Source organism: Ursus americanus, chromosome 14 (assembly GCF_024610735.1).
Source record: "Ursus americanus isolate L20-20 chromosome 14, mUrsAme1.1.p, whole genome shotgun sequence".
Classification (NCBI taxonomy): Eukaryota; Metazoa; Chordata; class Mammalia; order Carnivora; family Ursidae; genus Ursus; species Ursus americanus.
Window position 1 is genome coordinate 71,624,809 of NC_142140.1, and position 23,154 is coordinate 71,647,962.

The 23,154-nt window shown below is 55.8% G+C and overlaps 2 protein-coding genes across 3 annotated transcripts; one reads left to right on the forward strand and one right to left on the reverse strand.

Annotated features, from left to right (window-relative positions):
- The first annotated feature begins 5,413 nt into the window (after nt 1–5,413).
- Nucleotides 5,414–7,423, forward strand: RASD1 (ras related dexamethasone induced 1). Of its 2 annotated transcripts, none has more exons than XM_045778226.2 (2): nt 5,414–5,922; nt 6,241–6,471. In XM_045778226.2, the coding sequence occupies exons 1-2, from the start codon at nt 5,637–5,639 to the stop codon at nt 6,321–6,323; spliced, it is 369 nt and encodes a 122-aa protein (XP_045634182.1). In that variant the 5' UTR covers nt 5,414–5,636; the 3' UTR covers nt 6,324–6,471. The 2 variants fall into 2 exon arrangements, with proteins under 2 accessions (XP_045634182.1, XP_045634179.1); XM_045778223.2 differs by having other exon boundaries at nt 5,415–5,922; nt 6,167–7,423.
- A 1,165-nt stretch (nt 7,424–8,588) lies between these two features.
- On the reverse strand, nt 8,589–22,465 carry MED9 (mediator complex subunit 9). The gene is made up of 2 exons (XM_045778227.2): nt 22,144–22,465; nt 8,589–10,602 (listed from the first exon to the last, which is right to left on the reverse strand). The coding sequence occupies exons 1-2, from the start codon at nt 22,368–22,370 to the stop codon at nt 10,386–10,388; spliced, it is 444 nt and encodes a 147-aa protein (XP_045634183.1). The 5' UTR covers nt 22,371–22,465; the 3' UTR covers nt 8,589–10,385.
- Between the last annotated feature and the right edge of the window lie 689 nt (nt 22,466–23,154).

Below are 23,154 nucleotides of genomic sequence, written 5' to 3' on the forward strand. Positions count from 1 at the left end.
CCGGGGAGGTAGGGGTGGAGGGGAGGGAGTTTGGGGCGGTGGGGATGGGGCATTCCCCTGAGGGCTCCAGGCTGGGCTGGTGTGGCCCTCCTTCTCTCGGAAGCCTCTCAGACCTGAGGTGGGCACCGCCATCCACACTTGGTAGGGAAGGGACCTGCCCGGATGTCTGGGCTTCCTGTGCTGCCGGCCTCACCCCTGCCCCAATACCCCCTCTTCTGTCCCTTTCCTCTGGGGAGCCAGCCCGGCTTCAGGGTGAGTGTATCATCATACCACCCAGCGGCCCAACACCTCTATGTGCCAAGGAGCTGCCGTCCAGGTAAATGATCAGAGAGTGAAAAATACGCCAAAAATTTAAAAGCGACGTGAACGTACCTGGTGGGGCTGGGAGCCACTATTAGCCATGGTGGTGGGGGCCCTCTGAGGAGGTGACATTTGAGCTGAGACCCAAATGAGCAGAGGGAGCCAACTGGAGGATTCCAGGCGGTTGGAATGGCAAATGCAAAGGCCCTGTGGTCGGAACAAGCATGGGTGCCCAAAGCAGCAGGCTCTGAGGGACTGGGCGAGGGAGGACCGTCAGCCACAAGGTGCCTGGCCCCAGGGGGTCAGACCAATGGGTGGGCCCGGTTGGTGCCCCCGGGGCATGACCGCATTCGCAGAAAGCCAGGCCATGAGGCTCATGCTCTCTGAACCCCAGGCCACCAGGTCCAGCCTAGATGAGCTGGCCTTGGTGACAGAGCATCTTTGTGGAGTGATCTGAGGGTTATCAGCAAAGTGCAAATGTGGTCATGTCGCAACCCCCTTGGGCCTATGAAGGGTCTGCCTCTGGATGGGAGTGTGCACGCCCCCGAGGGCTGCCACGGGGCCGGCCGTGCAAAGGCCCTGTGGCCAAGGAACGAGTGAGGGCTACGTGTCTCCCCAGACTTGTTAGTGCCTGAGCCCGCGGAGGGAGGGGAAGGGGCAGGCCGGGCTGGACCGCGGACGTGGCGTGCTCTGGAGCCCTGCCCCGCGCTGGTGTCTCGAGAGCACCACACAGGCCAGGGTCACTCTCGTTTGGCAGCCGAGGCAGGGTGGCTTGTCCCGGAGGCACAGGTCTGTGCCACCCCAAGCTCACGCTCCCTCTCTCCCGCTGAGGGGGGGGGAGTTGAAGGGAGCTGGGGGCTCCCGGGGCCATGGGATAGGGCTTCCTGGGTGGGACCAGAGGACCCGGGCCCAGCACCCAAGTCTCCCCCCATATCCCCGGGCTGAGCTCGGCATCTCTGGTTAATGCTGACATTTCTCCCCTTACTCCTCCTGGGCCTCGAATCGCCAGGAAGAACAGGCCATGTGATCCTCTGGGGCCTGTCGGTCAAGGCCGACTGCGGAGCTGAGTGCCCCCGGGCGTGCCCAGCCCCAGCCTTATCTGCAGGCCGCCAGCTCTCGGAGGACACAGGCCGGGCCTTCCCCTGTGCATGCCGTGCGAGCCGAGCCTCCTCCTGTGCACGCAGCTCTCAGAGCCCCCGTCTCCCGCGCTGTAAAGGGCCATGATACTCAGGCCTGCCTCGTGTATACAGCAGGTGTCTAGTGGTGCAGGCTGGGCGCCTCCCTCGTCACCCAGGGAGCTCCTTGGGCCCTTTTCTTTGATTTCTGGAATCCAGAGTCTATCTCAGGCCCAGGAGGCATCTAGTCTGATCTTACCCAGTGCTTCAATCCTTGCGTCTGCTTGCATACCCCTAGGAACAGGGAGCTCGCTCCTCCACAAGGACCTCTGCACACATAGCCTTAGAGGAGATGCTGGCATCCTGAAGGCTTTGTCAGGGCAGAAACGAGGAGCTCCAGGCAGCCTGACCCACAGGGCCACATGGCAGTGGGAAGAGGCCCTGAAAGGGTCTGCTGTGAAGGGAACGGAGCTCATGGCTCAAGAGGAAACCAGAGGACGGCCATGACCCAGGCGTGATGAAGGGAGCCTGTGAGGGGAATACGAGCTCTGTGTAGCTGGGCTCCTGTTCAGCGGTGGCTGTGGACCTGGAGAGGAGCTGCTAGGGGTGGGCTCGGGCCGGCGCCACAGACCTGGACACGCACGTTCCCGCGGAAGTACCCACTCACCTCTGCCCCCCCCACTTGGTCAAGTGTTTGTAAAGTCCCCTTTCCACTCTGAGTGCTGCAAGAAAATGGCTGTAGGAGGAGGCTCGGCCCCGCAGATGCTCTTTGTTGCCTTTTGCCCAAACACACAGAAAACAAAATCATTTGTAACTATTGTTAACCCGGACAACAGGAAAAACAGTGCTCCAGCTGGCAGGACGTGGGTGGTGGGAATGCGGGGAAGGGGTGTGTGTGTGTGTGTGTGTGTGTATGTCCCCACACCCGCGGTGTGGGGCCCAGAGTGCCCACTGGTGACCAGACAAGCTGACGGGTCCATGGGACTGTGAGCAGTCCCCATTTGCTGGGCCACAGGGCTCGCCTGTTGAAAATATGTCCCCTAACTCGGGCCACCAGGATTCGGTCAGCCTGGGGCAGGGCCTGGTGTAAATTCTCGAGGGCAGAAAAGGGCAATTAGTTAACAAAGAGCTTGGCCTTGGGCGGCTGCAGAAACTCCTCCCTGTGTGCAGGGGTGGCTGCCCCCCCAGAGCGGGCCTCACTCCGGTGGGGCGAGGGCAGAAAGGGCGGGGGTCCTGCTCCTGGTTCGCTCTGTTCAAGTTCGGATGCTTCAAAAACAGGAGGCTGTTACTTTTGTAATGGAGTTATGCCTCCAGAAAATGCCGGAGCTGAGGCAGCCCAAGCTAGCAAGCGTCGGCTGTGCTGGCTTCCAGTGGCAGGGAGGCCCCACGGGCCGCCCAGGGCTGGACAGGTGCACGGCTGTTGGGGGGTGGGGGCATCCGTTGGAGGAATGAATGACAGAGGCGCTTGGGGCTTAACTCGGCTGACTTGGGAGGACATGTGCTATAACCTGGCATCTGTGAGGTGGGGTGACATGCCCAGAAGGTTCTGGAAATTGTGGTTGAGAACCCGGACTGGCCTCAGTACCTGGCGCTTACCAGCTAGAAGGGGCCGGGGGCATGACATCATTGCCAACCCTGACATCTGACCTGGGGTGGGGGAGGGTGGCTCTGATTCCAAGCTGGGTTCCAGCACACTGGATCTCCCGAGGGAGAGCAGGGTTCCAGTCCTTGACCCCGCCGCCCTTGAGCCTCTGCTCATCACGGTGGCCCTCTGGGGACTGCAGGACACCTTCACTCTGGCCCTCTAGCACGGGCCCTCAGGAGGGAGCCAGAAGCCATCGTATTTCAGAGCCCAGCTGACCATACTGTGCCTTCATGGGAGGCAGGGGGAGGGCCCCTTGTCTGGGGATGATGCAGGCCCAGGCCGTGACCAGCCCCTGCTTGCATCCTGGGCTGGTCCCTTTCCGTAGTGAACACCCTGCACCACCGTCCACAGCGGCCCTGTGTGTGGGGCACCGGCTCAGTTCTTTCTCATCTCAGATGGGGAGGGCAGCCTCAGCAGGGTCGAGAGGGATGGGGGGACCCAGCCCAGCTGGCCTGTCACACAACTCCTGCATAAATGACACCAAAAATCAGAGCCGAGTGGTGAGCCCATGGGTGCTCGTCATGTGATGTGTGTCTCTGAAACACCTGGTCAACAGTAGACACAAGGCTTGGGGACAGGTGTGGAGGGGCAGGGAGATCTGAGGGCTGCGCTCTGAGAAACGGGGCACGGTTGTCCCACAGTGGGGGACAGAGCTGTAGGAGGGGAACAGTAGGTGGTTACAAGCTGGGACTGCAGCCCCCTGGGTTCAAGCCCCAGCCCTGCTGTTAGTACCTGTGCGCCCTGGGCAAGTCATTCCCCCTGCCTCAGTTTCTCCACCTGTAGAATACAGAGAGTGATAATTCCCACTCCTCACGGTCGCCAGAAGGAAGGACTTAGTACAGCGCATGGGCACAAATAAACCCTCCCGGGCATCGCCCTGCACAGGGTGTGAGATTCCGCGGGAACCGCTGTCACAGAGGGGCTGGAGGAGATGGCCTCTGAGAGCCCACAGCCCTGTGCAAACAGCTGGGGGCTGCAGGCGGGTGCCCCGACACCGCCCTGAGCACCCAGGCCTGTGCACACGGGGGGCGGCGCCAGCTAACGGCTCCCTGGCTTTCTCCCAAATCGGACAAAGCCAGAGCGGAACACAGCAGGGCCCGGCTTGCTTTTCCCAGCGCTCCAGGCCCTTGAGAGGATCAGCCCCCGCCTGGTTACTGATCAACTCGCTGCCTCCTCTCCGGGCTCCAGCAACTTCCCCACCCCTCCCCCCACCCCCAGTGCTGCAAGCCCGAGGGCCATTTACTATTGCTGTCGTCAGCACGCCCTGCCCCCTGAACTTGCACTTTCTCATCCCGGATCAGAACCAGGACCGCAATCTTCCAGAAGAGGCCCCCGAGACCCGGGGAAGGCGAGACTGCCGAGCCCGGGGATTTCTCACTCACGCTGTGGCTTTGAGGCCCAGCTCCCCCAGCAGCAAAATGGGAATGTTAGCCCAAGAGACTCTCCAGGCACAGAACGCTACGGGGGAGGGAGGAGGGCACGTTGGCCCAGGCCTGAGCAAGGAAGGGCAAGTCTCTGGTCCCTCGGGTGCGGCTCAGGGGAAGGATGGGGACAGCCCCTGCCGGCTTCAGAGCATCCCCGGCTGGGCGAAAGGTCACGCTGAGGCCTGCCGTAGAGCGCGGGGCGGGGGACGGCTCCTGCTGGGTCTCGGCCTGGAGCCCTAAGACCCACGCCCCGCACCTCGCCACACCCCAACCTGGCCGCTCCCCCCACACCCCCAGCAAACTCCGGCCGGGAGAGCGGTGCCCGCGGCCCCCCAGCCGCCGGCGGAGCCTCTGCTGCCCTCTGGCGGCCGGAGCGCGCGGCGGAAACCTCGGCGCTAACACTCGCGGCGGAACAGGCACGCACCTGCGGACGGGAAGGGGGCTGCCGCGGGGGCTCGCTTTCGGGACCGAGGAGAGAAAGGAGGTACGCAAGGCCCCGTGCGCAGTGCCGAGCACTGCTAAGCACCTGCGATCACGCTCCTGCTGTGCCGGGATTGCTATTGTCATTCTCTGGGTAAACTGAGGCCCAAAGGAAGTGACTGTGAGCCTGAGAGTGCGTGTATGCGTGTGTCAGTGTTGCGGGTGGGGTCCTTGCCCCAAGGCACAGAGGGTCAGAGGCACGAGCGGGGCTACAACCCCGACACCCCTGCGGCCACCCAGCCCCGTGCCGTGGAAAACGGGGTCCGCTCGCCCCTAGGCCCAGCGGGACTCCGGACTCAGTCGCTCCCCGCGCGCGGCAGGCAGAAGCAGCAGCGGCCGGCGGAGGTCGCGGGAGGGGGCGGCGGGGGCCCGCGGGGCGTGACGCACGGAGGCTGGGCGGGCTCGGGGCGGGGCGGCCGCGCAGGCTGCATATAAGGGCGCCCTCCGCGCGCCGCGAATCAGAGCGAGCGGCTTTGTCCGAGAGCCGGAGCGGAGCTCGAGCCGGAGAGCAGCCCTAGAGCCGCCGCGGCCGCAGGCCGAGCGAGCACAGCCCCGCGCCAGCCCCGCGCCAGCCCCGCACCAGCCCCGCGCCAGCCCCGCGCCAGCCCCGGGCCCCCGGCCGCCCTCCACGCTTCTCTCGGCCCCGCGCCCGCCCTGCGGCTCCTCCGCCCAATGAAACTGGCCGCGATGATCAAGAAGATGTGCCCGAGTGACTCGGAGCTGAGTATCCCGGCCAAGAACTGCTACCGCATGGTCATCCTCGGCTCGTCCAAGGTGGGCAAGACGGCCATCGTGTCGCGCTTCCTCACGGGCCGCTTCGAGGACGCCTACACGCCCACCATCGAGGACTTCCACCGCAAGTTCTACTCCATCCGCGGCGAGGTCTACCAGCTCGACATCCTCGACACGTCCGGCAACCACCCGTTCCCCGCCATGCGACGCCTCTCCATCCTCACCGGTGAGCGGGAGGCCCGGCCGGCGGCGGGCGGGGGGAGGGAGCTGCGCCCCCGGGAGGGCGGCGACCCCCGGTCCGAGGGCGCCCGGTGACCCCCGGTGCCGCCGCCGCCGCGCGCCACGGTGCGCGGGGACGGGTCGGGGCGTCCCGCGCGCGGCGGCTGGAGCCCCGACGGCCCCGCTTGAGCTGTCCTCTTGGCCGCCGCCCTCACCGGCTCCTTTAACGCCCCCTCTGTCCCCCCCGGTAGGAGACGTTTTCATCCTGGTGTTCAGCCTGGACAACCGCGACTCCTTCGAGGAGGTGCAGAGGCTCAAGCAGCAGATCCTGGACACCAAGTCGTGCCTCAAGAACAAAACCAAGGAGAACGTGGACGTGCCCCTGGTCATCTGCGGCAACAAGGGTGACCGGGACTTCTACCGCGAGGTGGAGCAGCGCGAGATCGAGCAGCTGGTGGGCGACGACCCCCAGCGCTGCGCCTACTTCGAGATCTCGGCCAAGAAGAACAGCAGCCTGGACCAGATGTTCCGGGCGCTCTTCGCCATGGCCAAGCTGCCCAGCGAGATGAGCCCGGACCTGCACCGCAAGGTGTCGGTGCAGTACTGCGACGCGCTGCCCAAGAAGGCGCTGCGGAGCCGGAAGCTGCTGCGGGCCGGCAGCGGTGGCGGGGACCCCGGCGACGCCTTCGGCATCGTGGCGCCCTTCGCGCGCCGGCCGAGCGTGCACAGCGACCTCATGTACATCCGCGAGAAGGCCAGCGGCGGCAGCCAGGCCAAGGACAAGGAGCGCTGCGTCATCAGCTAGGAGCCCTCCCCCCCCAGCCCCCCGCGCCGGCCACAGAACCTGAGGACCTTTTTGTTTCAAAGTCACGTCTGACGTCCGGGCCAGCCCCGGGCCGCGTGCGCGCGCGGACTGGCGTCTTCCCTCCCCGGCCCCGCGCCCGCGCCCGCGCGCACTGGGGAGGCGCAAACCACGAAGGGACGGTCATCTGCTCTGGAAGGAAAGCGAACTGGCTCGGACCGGGACTCCCCCCACCTCCTGTCCCCCATGGGCACCTGCCACCCCCACGAGTTGGGGGCACAGGCCCGGCAGAGGGGGGATTTGTCTTGTTTGTGACAAAGACAAGAATGAGGGGGGTGGGGTGTAAGTTAGCCTCCGTTAGGCTTTGGGAAACCTGTCCTGCCCCCTGGAGGGTCAAGACGGGACAAATGGGGCATTAACTTGTCTGTGATTCTGGGTTGCCATGACAGCTAACGACAGCCTCTGCCCTCCCGAGACTAAGGGGGCGGGGGTCAGATCATAGCCAAGTGACTTGTTTACATGTGTGTGAAATTGCACAAAGGAAAACAAAACACACAACTTGCACTTTAATAGTAGCTCTGAAGTCATCATGGACATGAACAAACTCCTACCCAGCCGTTTGTACAGTGTGTGTGAGACAGTCTTTCAAGTTATTGCTATTGTTTTTTTTATAATACCAAATAAAATAATTTAAAACAGAAGGCCATACACTTGCTTTGCTTTTTAGAAATGGCTGGAAGGCCCAAGGGAGAGAAGGGAGGGGGGTGGGGTTTTACTTCTGTGGCATTAGACTCACCCTCCCCAGACCGGCAGATGAGCCTGGCATTCTCAAAATAGCTTCAGCCGCCCCCCCCAAACCCCCGCCCCGAGAAAAGATTCCGAAAAAGCTGCAGATGATTGGACCAAAGCCCTTCTATCTGGGAGCAGTTCCTCAGAGAGCCCGGGCAAGAAAGGGGTCCAGGTCTTTCCTAAAGCTGCATCTTTCCAGCCACGAATGGCCTCTGGGCTGGGCCCAGACTCACTCCAGACTGAGGGCGACAAAAGGCCCCCAACCCTGTGACTCACAGTTCCCTCGAAGGGTCACTACGGTACTGCTCTCACAAGGGGCACAGAGCCTTGAGAGACGAAACTGGCGTGAGGCCCGTGCAGGACCCTCGTCCTCGGACTCCCTTCCAGGGTCTGCCACGTAGCTGCCTGGAGACAGTTTGAAATCTCTGTGACTTTACCTCTCCAGTCTCGGGAAGCACTTGCCGCCCTGGGGTAGGTCCGGCACCTTCTCTGCCTGTGTCTCCTCTTCCGCAGGTTAGAGCACCCGTTCCTGACTCGGAACCCAGCACTCTCTGCCACTTGTCCCTGCAAGCTCGGGCCAAGTGACACCTGCCAAGTCTCCGATTCTTCACCCACGAAACAGAGGGCACCCTCTGCATGGGGCTGCTGGGAGGAGTCAGTGCGGCGTTTGAGAAGTGCTTAGCACGAGTGCCCCCACCCGGGAATCCGACTTGCTGGTGGCTGTGAGCGGGTGCTCGGCCGGGAGGGGCGCTCAGTGTCATCTTGGGGGGAATCCCCGCCCTCCCTGGGGGCTGCTCCCACCTCTGGGCCCTGGGGGCCAGGCACAGGTCCGCAGGGTGACCCACCAGGCCAACTGGGTCCTTGGGGACAGAGGTCGCTCCTTAGGGCCGTTACCCTGTTTTTCACTCTGGCTTTGCCATGTGTGTGCGTTTGTGTGTCCGTGTGTGTGTGAGGAGAGGAGGTGCACGGTGGAGGTTCCCACAATTTGTTCTGTTTCCTCTAAGCAAAATGAACATCTTCCTCTCAACTATGCGAGAGAGACATCGAATAATGAATTTCTCAGTACAAAACCCAAGATGTCCTGAGAGCAGAGCACAAGTTCTTTTAATTATACTCTTAAAAAATGTCACAAGTCCAAGGCCTGGAATACAGGGAAGGTTCTGTCTCCCTCTGCCCCGGGACGAGGCCCTGGGCATCTCAGCCTTGCAGAAGGGCCCCGGTGGTCTTGTATCTCTACGTGCTTCACGTTTCATGATGTTGGGTCGGAGCCTTAAAACCGGCCCCCACACGACTCTGAAATGTCAAGGACATAACTGATTCAGTTAAGCAACAGTCTCGGGGGGACTGGTGTACCAGGCGGCGGCCCACTTCAGTTCAGAGTCCGCTCTTCTGTCCAAAGCCACTGAAACCGGACACCCCCCTTCACGCGTCCCGAGCCCCCCTCTGCCGCACCAGCCCTCTCCTGACAGGCGGCTGCGGGTCCGCACACATGGAACCCCTGCGAAACACCTTCCAGCAGCCTTGCTGCCAACGAGGTCCGTCGGCGGGCATCTGTGAAGCCCCTGACTCGGTCAGCGCAGGTTATGTGCCCATTTCTAGATCTAAACAATACGCAGTCACTTCTCACCTCACCGCGAAGAGGCGAGGGAGAGAGCTCGGTTTGACAGGCAAGGGAGGAGTACGCAAATCAGAGTCCCGCCTGGAAGACATGAGGGGCGTTCTGCACACTCATGAACCAGACCGGGTCGAACTCACAGCAGGGGCTCGTGGCGCTCCGTCAGAACGGACCCCGAACCGCACTGTCGCACTGGCTGACGGGTGATCGGAACAGTCACCTCGAGCTGCCCCTCTCCGAACGGAGCACATCATGATCGCCTCTGTCCGTGACAAGGCCAGAGGGGCAACTCCTTTTTTAAGCCGGGACAAGGGGGATCTGGACCGCTAAGAGGCAAGGCCTGCTCCCCTGGGAACCGGCGTGAGCCTGCACAGAGACCATGGTGCCCTCCGGGCCCGTGGGAAGCAGTGTGGGGTCCAAAGGGGTCTGGTCATCCTCCAGCATGAAACGGCTGGACGAGCAGACTGAAGGGGGCAGGAGACAAAGGGAGCAAGAGCTGAAAGTAACAAGAACACGTAGGTGGGAGAGAAACTGGAGACAAGGGCCGCCCGCCGGGCTCTGGGTTGACACCCCCAAAGACATGGTTACATTCATTGGCTCAAACATAAAAACGAGACAAAGTGTTTCGGGGGATAGGGGGGCGGAGGGAGGAAGCCACCCTGCCGTCTTTCAAAACAATATTCGTCTTTCAGAACAATATTCGTTCCCCCACAGTTTTCTTTTACCATTTGAAATCCACGCCATAGGAGTGCAGCCCCAATCAGTCCGGTGAATTCTATGCAAATGTTTCATGACACTGCTGTCAAGAGAACAGTGTGTACCTGGCGCGCACTGAGCATACCCAGGGGTGGGAGCAGAGGGAGGGGGGGAGGGCAGGAAGCGAAGAGCAGCCGCCTCCTTTCCTCCTGCGCTCTGCCCGAGGAGCCAGAACACACAGCAGATGGCCCCCTCCCCAGAAGCAGGGGCAGCATCCCCTGCCCCTCCCCAGCCTCCAGGAACATTCTTCCTTCCACCAGCAGGCACTCGAGTAATTACGCATTTGGACATATGGATACATCGGCTACGAGGAGGCCCCAACAAAGCCAAGCCTGCGCGCTGCCTCCCCGCACAGTCAATGCCAAGGTCAGCGACAGCAGCAGCTCCGGTTACAGAGTTCGCAGCTGGAGTCCCAAAGAACCACAGGCCGAGGTAGTGGGGGAGGTGGGAGACAGAGAGGCCGCGTGCTCTTCCCTTCTTTCTCGAGCGTTCCGGGAGCCGGCCTGGTCTACTCCTTGGGGATCTCAAACATGCAGAGGCTCTTGTACTTCTGGAGCAGCTCGTTCTTGGTCCTGACTTGCTCCCGCAGGCGCTGCAGCTGCTGCTGCTGCTGCTCGGGACTCAGCTGGATGCCCGGCATGGTGCTGATGACCTTGCGCATCTCCTGGAACTTGGTCTTGAGGGCGTTCAGGTCCTGGTGGATGTCTGGGCTGTCCTTGTCCATACTGCAGGGGGCAGAGGGCAGTCATTAGCGTTCACGGCTCGGACTGACGCAGCGCCTGGCTTCCCTCCTCTGCACCCCCACAGAACTTGCTCTCTTCCCACCTTACCTTTCGGCAGGCCTTGCTTGCCACGTCCCCTCCCGAGGCCGTGCACCCCCGGGGGACCGCCCGTGCCCAGCCCTGCCACCGCAGCCCCCCTCAGCCTGCCCGCACCACTCGAGGCCGAAACCCCATTAGCTCAGAGGACAGGGGCTGGGTCTGTTTTGTTCGGAACCATACCCCCGGGCCCTGAGCGCCGTGGGCACTCAAGTCGCCTTTGTTGCCAGAAGGGATGCTGGGCAAGTAAGTTCATAAATGTTTGTTGAATGAATGAACACACCATTACCACTGTCAGGTGACGAATGGCAGGCAAAACTGGCCGAAATCTTACATTTCTTCTAATTGGAGACATTTCCAGGCCAATCAGGAAATGTTATCAGCGAGCAAGAGCTAAGTTTAGCTGATGTTTTGATGCTTGAACCTGTTCACGTAAGCACTAATTTCCACAGAGCTAGTTATAAATTTTAAATTAGTTACAAGCCATTGGAAATTTTTCAGCAGGTACGAAGCCTCCCCTACCAGTCCCGTTAATTCCTTGCCTTCAGGTCAGGCTCCTTTTATTCTATTTATTTTTAAAGATTTTTATTTATTTATTTGACAGACAGTGAGAGAGGTAACACGGGGGGGGGGTGGGAGAGGAAGAAGCAGGCTCCCAGCAGAGAAGGGAGCCCGATGTGGGGCTCGATCCCAGGACCCTGGGATCACTCCCTGAGCCGAAGGCAGACGCTTAACGATTGAACCACCCAGGCGCCCCAGGGCAGGCTCCCTTTAAAGGTAGGATCATTGCCTTCAGCCCACTGTGGGCTATTACTAGCTGCCCCGAGATCCCTGCTCCCCTCGCACTGCCAAATTAAAAACAATAAGAACAAAACCTTCACCTAAGATCAAAGAAACAGCTTGTCAGTTGCTCCTATACATTTTTTGAAAGTTAGCAAGTGGATGAGCTTTTGAAGACAAACAGTCGGGACTAAAACTAAAAGCCAATTCAGTAGGCTGCTCTAAAAGTCACCCATTGAGGCGTGGCGGCAAGGTGGGGGGGGGGCTGTCAATGATCATTTATTTTTTTTAATAAACATCCATTCCTGATGGGAAATTTCAACCCAGATGGTGCTAATTCGTGTTTATTATTCATCATTTCTCTGCCTACACAGACAGACTATCCATCTTCCTTGGCAATCCATTGGTTACGCTCACACCTGGCAAATGAGGTGCGCCCTGTTCCCTATTTATCAATAGCGCTAACTCAGAGGCAAGATCTCGGGAATCACTCATTCTAGGGAATGTTCACCAGGCAAGCATTTCTTATTGTCATTTGATGCCCTCACTTTAAATACCCAATTAATGGTATACTTTATCCCAGTTTCTAGAGAGGAGTAATTGGTACTTAGGAGAATTGTAAATTGTTTAGAAGGAAGCAAATAGGGGGGCATCTTTTATTTTAACGATTGTAGATCTCAGCTCAAATCTACAACCCTGGATAGAAACCATCTGGATTTCTGAAATCATTATACTTGGATGGCATATGTGTTAACACATTGTACGAATAGAAGTCCCAAGGGAGTTTTGAAATTAAAATCTAGTTTTAAGAACGCTGATTCACATCACCAATCTGAAAGGACACAGTAAAAGCAAACAAATGAAAATACATGAAATAAGAATTTGGAAGGAAGCAATGATCATCGAGTTCTGGAAACGAACATGACCTGGCCCCAAAGAAGACTGAATTCTGAAAGAGAAAGTGGGCTGTGCTTAGGGTGCTCACTTCTGAAAACCCCCGGAGCTCAAGGGTTGTCCATTCTTCCCCCGGTGACCTTTTGGTAAAAGAGCCACATAAAAGCTGGCCCGGAGGGAAGCTACGGGGAAAGGGGGCCACGGAGCCCACAGCAAGGCCCCCGTGCAAGCCTCTCAGCCTGCCCTAGTTGAAGGTGAATAACGTGGGACTCCTGGAGCGAGGAAAACACTCTATTCAGGAACTGGCGCGAGCCAAGCAGGAGCCTGCTAGGCCGGGATGAGTGTGAAATACTCAAGCCAAAAGGAACAAGCCAGGCCCAGATACTGCGTGAATAAAAGAAGAAAGCTCCAAACGGGGTTGCCTTTGTGTTCAACGTTAGTCATCAGCCAACTTAAGAAGAAGAAGGAGAAAAAAAGGAGACTAGGCCAAGGTCGAGAGGTACGAAAATCGTACAAACAAGTTAGGGCCCTTTGGTCCCGCTTATAGTAGTTTCTAAAAGATGGACAAAAATACTACCGGTCTGGCTTGACAGGCCACTTCTTCTGTCTTCTGTGCACATCCTGGTGACACTCAGCATTCCGTGGACACAGGCATTCGGTATTCGTGTCACCAGACCCGGGGCAAACACCACAGGCTTATTAGGCCGGCGGGCCTAAGAGAGATGCCTTGCGCAGGTGCTAAGTAAGGGACAGCTTCATTTTTTCCTACAGGCGCCTCGGGACTTAAAGGTGCCTCAACTGGGCAAGTGTGTCCACTGGTAACTTAGAAGCAAAAGGAACCTGCCAGGTTCCTGAAGCCAGCCTCCTCCCACACTTGAGACCACGCAGGAGCAGGACTCTGTTTCGCATTTTTTCCTCCTCAGAATTTCTGTGACCCTCCATCCCACGCCCCTACTGTCCTAGCTGCCCCATGCTGGGACCAGTCCTTCCCCCCCTTCCTTCCACGCTAACTTCAGTGGCCGGCATCTTTCTAAAATAGTGGTGAGGGTGGGGGTTGTTGTTTCTGCTGTGACTGTAATAGGTGCTTGAGGGAAAAACATTTAAAAATAACAGACACCAAGGCTTAGAAAAGGAAGGTCTCTCTAATCCGTGTCCCAGAGAAACCTCTATGAACATGTGGTATATATTGTTTCAGACCGCTTTGAAATACAAGGTTACAAACACACATGTACTTTTTTGTTCTTTGCTTTGACAAAAATGTGAACGTTCTTGTTTTTTCCACTTCGGTTGCACCTTGGATGTCTTTCCATGTGAACACACGTACAGTGATACAGCTAAATTATTTGGCTATTGATGGGTGTTTGGAGGTCTGCAACTTCCCACCTGTAATCGGAATGGCAACGGACATTTTGTACCTATACCCGTAAGTACTTGTGCAAGCACTTCGGTAAGAGATTTCTCAGAAGTGAATTTCCAGGTTGAAGGTTAGGTACATTCAAATTTTTGACGGACTGCCAAAATGCCCTCCAAGAAACCTGTACCGCGGCCGCGGACCCGCTTTTCCCTTGCGCCCTTGACTGCACTGGCCGCTACGGCGGCTGTTAGAGAGCTAGCAGCCGTGTGCATTTCTCCGCGGGTCGCGCCAGCATCTGAGCCGTCCTCCGGAGGGGGGCTTTGAGCCTCTGACCCTTGCTTTTATCCACTCACAGGGTTACAGGTGAAAAATACTCCTTTTAGGGAGGGGCAACAGAAGGTTCTTCTGCTAAACTACAGAACAGCCCAGAACGTGTTCGTCCACTTCTACCTCTTCAGAGGCCAGCAGTGCCCCAGCCTGCCCTCCTTCCTGAATTTCAGGACCCTCGTGCCAACAGTTCACGCAGATCTTCTCCCTGGAGTCTGGGGAGGGCTGCCGACGTCAAAGCGCGCTGACTGCCGCCTCAGCACGCCGCGGTCCGACGGAGGGCCTCCCGTCCGCATGACCGAGCCGAGCTGGAACGCTGCGCCCCGCTGCCTGGTGCCCGATGTGCACCCAGTCGCTGGTCCTGCTCGCTCCTCCTCCCTGCCCCTGCCTCCTCCTCCCACCGGCCCCGATTTCCAGAGCCGGGGCCTCTCCTCCTCCTGACACCCTCTGCCCCAGCTACCTTTACAAAACCCGAGTCTGAGCTCCCAAACTCCTGGACAACACCTGCCAGGCCACTTCGCACTGGAAGGGGGCCCCTCAGGGCCAGCCGCCAGCAGCCTATGCCCCTTCCGGGCGCAACTTCCCACTCTTGCCCAGACTCAGCGCCAATGCCGCACTGTGGCACTTCTCACGCTGCACTATGTGACCGCTGACCCGTGTGCCCGCTTTCATGGAGCCCGGGTTCCGGCAGGTGCTCCATGAGTTCTGCCGAATGAACAGAGATGAAATGGCAGAGGAGGGAACAGGCTTGTAAGTGGGCCCAGAAATAATGCTTCTGAACAGTCTATAAATACTCCCTATCTGTGCGCTTGTCCTTTTCCCTGGGATTCGGCTGAAGGAGAAGCCAAGGGCAGAGAGGGATACAGTCAGATGAGGGCAGACAAGCCCCACGGAGCTGGGGGAGGGTGGGGTGGGGGCGGCCGCCTGCTCCGCCCGCGGCAGGCCTCAGCTGGCAGGGAGAGCTGCTCAGATGAAAATAGATCTTGTGTGGGAAGAAGCAGGTCAGTAACACTCTGTTTCCACGAAAGTGGTCTTGCCTGTGCTCTCAGGTCTTACTGACCTGCCTGGACAACGAAGGGACTTGCTGTCAGTGATATGGCCCCGGCTTGAGAGGTAAAGGACACCGCCGTGTACTCTTCGCTCGGACTGCCTCTGCAGTGTCACACGTGGCTCCCCTTACCTACCTAGCAACCTAGAACATTTTAAAGAACTAAAAAATTTAACCAAAAAACCCCACAAAAACAAAAAAAACCCAAAACCAAGAAAACATTTAAATATCCCTGTTGACAGAATACGTCTACTGAGTGAGCCACGACCGGCAGGCCAGGCAGTGACAACTGCCACTCAGAATGCCTAGGCCGGGACACTTAGTTCCAGACCCAGACTGGATGTGGCAGGTTTGAGGGGGGAAAAAATTGAACTCGCTCTGGTCTAACAGGCCTCATTTCTTACCTCCTTTGTTCTACACGTATTTCTCTAATGTGATTTCTATACATAACAGGAGAGGTCTCCAAGAGTTGGGAGCTCTAACATTTCTTACGGGCATAAAAATGACCTCCCCCCCCTTGTCCTCATTCTTTAAAATAATACAAATGTGTTGTTTGGATCATTCATTCAACTAAGGGACAGACAGTGGGAGAGGAGTTCGGGAGCTTCTCTCCAGCGCCAGGCAGGGAGCACCCCAGCCACGACAGCAAGAACCAGGAGCTCTCCTGGCACGGGACGGGCCTCTGAGCGGGTCCTCAAGCGTACGTGGCATTTCCCTGGCCAAGATGGGGTGTGGGGTGCATGCGCTGTGGAGGACTCCACGCACCCAAAGGGCACTGGCACCCGAATGACTTGCTGTGGGTTTTCTGTGGCGTGGTCCGGGCAGGCCTTTGAAGATGGTCTGCACAGACCCCTGAATGGAGGGCTACCAGTGAGGAAGCACAGTATGGGAAGAGTAGGGAGCCCTGTAGATTTCCAAGCAGAGAAGAATGCAAATGCAAACATGCACAGGACGGATGAGAGAGATGAGAGGATAAAGGCAAAGAAACTATTTAAGAAGTGACTGTAAGATCCCGGAAGGAGGTTAGAAGACCTGACCATGAGTGTTCCCGACAGGCTTGGAAGTAAAGGGGCAGATGAAAGCCCAAATGTTGCACTAGGCCGATCTCAATATCTCTCAGCCAGGCTACAGAAAACAGGCTGGGAGAGGTCAAGGTGCTCCGGGTAAATGTCGCCAAGAAAGAAGGAAGAGGGAAGACCAGCACGGACAGACCGTGAACTGTGCCAGGAAGATTTCACACTTTGGTGCTGGAGAAGAACAGAATGTCCAGAAGTAGATGAGCAAACATATGGGGGGTCCGTGTGTATGAACGCGGTGGCTCTGGCAGAGAAAGCAGTAAGTATTCAGCAAGAGCAGCGGGATGATATGGCTCACAGAGGAAAAGTGGGGGTGCCCCCTTCCTTCTTCCATCAAAATACATTCCAGAAGCATCACAGAACTGAAAGTGAACGGGGCACCTGGGTGGCTCAGTTAAGCAACGGACTCCCGATTTCAGCTCAGGTCATTGTCTAAGGGTCCTGGGATCAAGCCCCGCGTCAGGCACCACACTCAGTGTGGAGCCTGCTTGAGATTCTCTCTCTCCCTCTGTCCCTCCCCCTTCACGTGCCCTCTCTCAAATAAATAAATTAAAAAAGAAAAAAGAATTGAAAGTGAAAAATGAAACCATAAAAGTCCTCGGAAAAAGAGACTGATATTTGTCATTTTATTAGAGTGGGAAGGCCTTGCTAACTAGGACCCCAATCCAGAAGCCATAAAGGAAAAGCGTTAACAAATCCGCCTGCATAAAATGATATGCTTCCGAATGACAAAAGCAAACAAAAGAGCCCAGGAGCAAAGTCACAAGAAAAGGCACAACTTGGGGGAAATATTTCTAATACACTAGCCTGGCAGAGGCATACTTTCCCTACTGCACGAGGAGTTCATTAGTAGAGGGAGGACCTTATAGAAAATGGCCAGTTTACAGGGGAAAAAAGCAAACGACCCAAGAAGACACATATGAAAAGCTGCTTCATCTGATGAAACGAGACACACAGCAAGACAACACACCACTTCTGACCTATCAGATTCGCCTCAGATACAAAGTTGAAAGGTGACGGCGGGGGTGGGGGGAAAGAGACACACAGAACACTGCTGGTAAAGCGTACGCGGGTGCATTCATACCGACTTGCTAGCAGTGGATCGAAACTTTAAATTCATACATCCCTTTGCTAGAAATTTACCGAGTTTACAAGAGGCCGTTTACAAACAGGGTCACTGCAGCAGCAAACTGCCAGAAACACTGCAGTGTCCTTGAGCTGGGAGGTGTTGAAAGAAATGATGGCATAATCTTGAAGTGCAGTATGACGCAGTTTGGGGACCAGGGAGGGAGCGGGGGCGGGGGGCGGGCAGGGAGAGGCTCACTTGCCATTTTGGATCTTCGGGGGCACTTGGAATACATCGACGACTGAAAGCTTTCATTTTATTTATGTACTTTTTTACAGCTGCAATTTTTTTTTTTAAAGATTTTATTTATTTATTTATTTGAGAAAGCACAAGCAGGGGGAGTGGCAGAGGCAGAGGGAGAAGCAGGCTCCCCGCTAAGCAGGAAGCCCTAAGACATGGGGCTCGATCCCAGGACCCTGGGATCATGACCTGAGCCGAAGGCAGACGCTTCACCGACTAAGCCAGCCAGGCGCCCCAGCAATTTTTAAAAAATATTTTCTGGATGGCAGATTTCTGGGCCATTTTGGGTTAATGGAAGCAGTCCAGGCCACAGGATTGTGTTCGGGAGAAAGCTGAAGCGAGGCAGCACTCTACCTTCAGCGACAGCTATGAACATGAAAAAGGCCTGTCCCCTCCCCTCCAGCAATTCCACCGCTGAGGACTCGCCGCATCATAACCGTACTCAGACGCAAGGGTGCTCACCCCAGCGCAGCTGGTGACGGCAAACATTAGAACAGCATGGAAACGTCCACAAACAGAAGCCCGGTTATGTAACTGACGGTGGGGGCCACCTAACTGAGGAAGACCTTCGTGTGTGAGCATGGAAAGGTGTCCAAAACAGACTCATGAGAGGAAAACACGCAAAGTACAGTATGATCTCTAATTCTATAGAATTCTTAGACGATATGCATACTTAGCTCCTGGAAGGGTACTTGAAACACTAACAGCAGTTAGGATTGGTGAGGGAACTTCACTTCACAGGACGCTGAATTTGCAACTGTTACTTTTTTAAGTATAAATTTTCTACGAACCTCATGAGGCAGCGGTGTGAATTCTTTGAGAACAAGAAAGGCTAACCTTACTTCAGCTTCTTTCTTATTCATCCCCTGGGCAAGGAGTAAACAGATAATAAAAGGGCTCCTGGGGAAGCTACAGGAGAGGGAGAGATCAAGGGCCTGCATGAGCCAGCAGGTCCGGGCCCTCACTCCCTCGGGCCAGGCCGGCCTGCCGGGACAGCCTCCACAGCCTCCGCACTGGCTCCCCGCCTGTGGGGCACAGATGCCACCTCCGTATCGAGCACCAATCTGACCGAGGCCCAGTGGCTGGAAGGTCTCACTAGCTCCCCACTCCTCAGAGGACAAAATCTCCCTCCCCGCGGGGGATGTGCTGTCCTCTGTATGCTGGCTCTCGCCCTCTTGCCAGTTCTGCCTGCCTGCCTTGCATTTATGCCCCAGCCCCACCAAACTGCGAGCTGGCCGCACGAGTCTGAGGCTGTTTCCTGGCATCACATCCTTGCCCGTGCTCTTCCTACACCACCCCTCCTACCTGCCATAATTTAAGACTCCGCATTGGCATCAACCCTTAACAAGCCTTCTGACTCCTCCAGGCTTCCCTGGGCCCCCTCTCTCGTCGCCATTCCTACCAGTCTGTCTCCTTCCCTCATTAGCCTATAAACCCAAATACATACCTACACATATTTGAAAATCACATCCTAGCTTTTTTTCCACGGTGCTAGCATCTTTCCTTCTCTCCGCGACAGTTTCCTCCAAGTGGAGTCTTGCTCTCCTGTTTTGTCCTGTCTCTTGCTAGGGTTTTTCTTCACATGCTTAGTGACCATGGCTGCCCAGTCATATAGTTAAGAGTAAAATACTATTTAGGTCACGTGCATAGTTCACTGCTTTCACCAGACTAAATGAAAGAAGAAAAAGATGTGATCCTATATTGATTATTCTGACCCGGATCAGACGTGGAGCAGGAAGCTGAATGCCAACAGAAAATACAAATACTTTGTATTCTGTTAGTAAAAAGCAGGGTATAAATAAATAATGGAGAATATTGAAAAAAACCAGTAAAACACTAAAAGGCTTAGTGAAAACCTTTTTAAAAAGATTTTATTATTTGAGAGAGAGAGAGAGAGAGAGCGGAGGAGGGGCAGAGGGAGGGGGAGAGAGAATCCCAAGCAGACTCTGCACTCGCAGAGTGCCGGACCTCATGACCCTCAGATCGTGACCTGAGCTGAAACCAAGAGTCGGATGCTTAACTGACTGAGCCACCCAGGTGCCCCCACTCAGTGGAACCTCTTAGTGATGCTTCTTTATTTTCTTAGAATAAACTAAGTCCTTTCTTGGGGAGCCCCCAATGTCTTCTCTTTTGGGCTCATCAGACACCCTAGAAAAGGTATCTCTGTCTCTTTGGCTGCCAGTCTAGAAGCCAGGCTGGGGAAGAAGGCTAGGGTTGGGTATTCAGTATTCAGTTTGTGAAGTTTCTCTTAATCCCTCTTTTCAGTATGGCTCCCTTTCTCCAACTCCTGCCATGTGCCTGCTGTTCCCCAGTCCAGAGACATTCTGGCTTACCTTTAAAAATAAACCTTGGGAGAGAGTAATCCGTTAATTGCCAAGATGGAAGAAGGATACTCACCCATCTGCTTGGAGTGGGGAAGAGGACTATGGGATCTGATTCTTAAACAGACTTTGAGTAATCCTCCTGTTCTAGTCCCACTTCACCTCTATTTCCAGAAGTCCCTGGCACTGTCAATTCCTGAGATTTGGGGGGAAGCCATGGTTAAAGGCAGCTGCTTCTGGATGCTTCTTGGGGCTAAGAGATGGATTAGCCTTTGCTCATCTGCTTTGTGACAATTCTCTCCTCTCCTGTTCTTTCCGGTTTTATGCTTTAAAAAAACACTCTTCACTGTCCTTTCTGAGGGTACAGAAATAAACACATGCGATTAACCCACCATCTTTCACAGAAGGCTGCTCCTGAGTATACCTCACAGCAATCTCATGATTTACGTACTGTTATCCCATTTCACAAGAGCAAAGAAACTCAGGGAAACTAAGTCATTTGACCAAGATCACCTAGCCCATACACTATAAAGCTGTAATTTGAACCCACTGTTTGAGGTCCACTGTTATTATTCACGTATTAAAGAAATCAAGGCCTAGAAAGGTTATGTATTTACTAAGATTACAACGCAAGCAAGTATCAGTATGTGGATTTGAATCCAAAACTACATGACTTCAAAACACATGTTCTTTCTAGCGTAGCTTACTGCTCCCTGTTTAAGGCCAGCCCAACCCAACGGTTCTACTGGGATGCGCGCATATACTCTCAGGGGTCCCGGAGCTGTCTCTAGAGACTGTATACATTTTATGTTTTCACTTTTCTGTATTTTTCTTAAAACCAGTATATTTGCGGGGCACCTGGGTGGCTCGGTTGGTGAAGGCGCTGCCTTCGGTTCAGGTCATGATCTCAGGGTCCTGGGATAGAGTCCCGCACTGGGCTCCTTGCTCGGGGGAGCGGGGGGGGGGGGGAGCCTGCTTCTCCCTCTGCCTGCCGTTTCCCCCTGCTTGTGCGCTCTGCAAATAAATAAATAAAAAAAGCTTAAAAAACCCTAACCCAGTATATTTGGGTTAATTTGGATAACCCACTTACAATCCAGCACTGTCGTGGGGTTTGGGGGTCTGCATTTGTGTTTGTCTGCCATCTCACTGCTGCCTAGAAGCGTTACTTGATGATCACAGGCTCATGAGAACAGAACAGAGTCGGCCTTACCCTATAAACAGTATGTTCGCGTCAAGTGAAGCCAAACGAAGGCAGCATCTAATGCGAGAACAAAGGCTTTGCAGTTGTTTAAAAAGTGGTGGAAGCATGAGGTCATCCCACAGCAAATGAATCTAGTCTGGCTAAACCCAAAGAAGCTGGGCCATCAACAAACAAGACTTTCATGTTGTGGGTCGCAAGTTCATTTCAGCAAAACACCCAAGAACACATTAGTGCTCCCCTGAATGTTAGAGTAAGAGTGAGTTTAATTTACCTTGCTTTGGTTTTTAATGGTTGAATAAGTTACGAGCCTAGTTTACCCCTGTTTCATGTGGATATAAGTAACGTAACAGCAAAAATAATTAAGGCAAACATGGGGGTCCAGGAGACTTTTGGTTGCACTATTTTTTTTCTTTTACAGGGTCAGTTTGAAAACTCAGGCTAACCTGATGACTGGCCAAAAGAATGACAAATCGCGCGCCTGGGTGGCTCGGTCTATTCAGAGTGTGGGGCTCCTGATTTCCGCTGGGGTGGGGATCTCAGGATCATGGGATCCAGCCCCGCCAGGGGCTCTATGCTCAGCAAGGAGTCTGCTTGAGATTCTCTCGCCCTCTGCCCCCCTTTTGGCCCTTTTACTGTGTACATCCCACAGCACTTAGCAGTGTGCCACTCAAGGGAGATGATCCATATCTGTGGGATCTGTTGAAAAGACAGAATCCAAGTGTTACTCCTCTATTACAGGTGAGAAAACTGAGGCTCAGAGACGCTTGGCTCGCTCCAGATCACTAAGAGGCAAACTTGAGGAGTCTGACTGCAGAGCCTGTGCGTTCGGTCTCTACTCTGCCTTCATTTTTTAAGAATATCGCCTGGCCATCGTGAGGTCTGGCAACTCTCTCAGGGCTCAAACGTTTGCTGGACTCACGGTGCGATTAGGGGTGGTCTTGGGAAAGGTCTCCTCCCCCTGGGTCTGTTTCCCCATCGGTAAAATGGGGGTGTAGCCGACAGCACCTAGGCCTTTGCAGCTCTGAACATGAGACGAGAAGCGGGAGGGCGTGTCGTGGCCGGTCCTCTCTTGGGCTCTTACCATTTGATGATGTTGTGAACCAAAGGTAAAAAGGAGTAATTCTCCTCCTCCTTCACGCCGGCGGGTGACTGAGGCCTCGGCGCCGGCGACTGCTGAGGCTGAGGCGCGGCGACCGGAGGCGGCGGCTGCGAAGGCGGCAGCGGCTTCGTCTCGGGCAGCGGCGGCTCGGCCGGCGGCGGTAACGCATCCTCGGCCTGTCGCCCGGCGGCCACCCCGGCGGAGGCCATGGCGCTCGGGACCGCGCCGGTCAGTCACCGGGACCCCACCGGTCAGTTTCTCAAAAGCGTCGCGGTCCCCGCACGTCACCACCGCGCGCCCGCGGGGGGCGGGCCCTGGAGAAAGGTTGTGCGCGTGCGTACTAAGATATGGGGCAGGGCAACGGGGCGGGGCAACGCGCAGGGGGCGTGGTTGCTGTAACTAGGCAACGGGCGATTGACGGATTTGGTTCTAAATCGAGGCAACTAGATTATTAAATAGTCAGAAATAGATTTATTTCAGAAATAACATCTTATTCTTAGTCACACGACGAAGAGGGTTTAAAAGCCACTAATACAGGAAGGCTGAGATACAGAAGGCTCTGCACGGCCCCGCCCTCGGAGAAGTCCTCCCAAAGAATCACCTTGAACCACAGGCAGAGTAAACAACTTACCCAGTACCTGTTATGTGTAAAGGCCTGGGCTTTACGGGCATTAAGAATCCAGAGATGGAGGGCCTACAGTTCCTCCACCACGCAGACGCTTCCAGGAGGACGGGCAGCAAACCCTGACCCAGCCCCAGCGTGAGACTGTGTTAGCCCAAAGCGTTCAGAGACAAAGAAATTGAGTCTCCAAAAGCCCCGCAAGGCTAGATAGGGAGGAACAAATTATTCAACAGTTTTTTAAAAAGGTTTTATTTATTTATTTGACAGAGAAAGACAGTGAGAGAGGGAACACAAGCGGGGGGAGTGGGAGTGGGAGAAGGAGAAGCAGCTTCCCGCCGAGCAGGGAGCCCGATGCGGGGCTCGATCCCAGG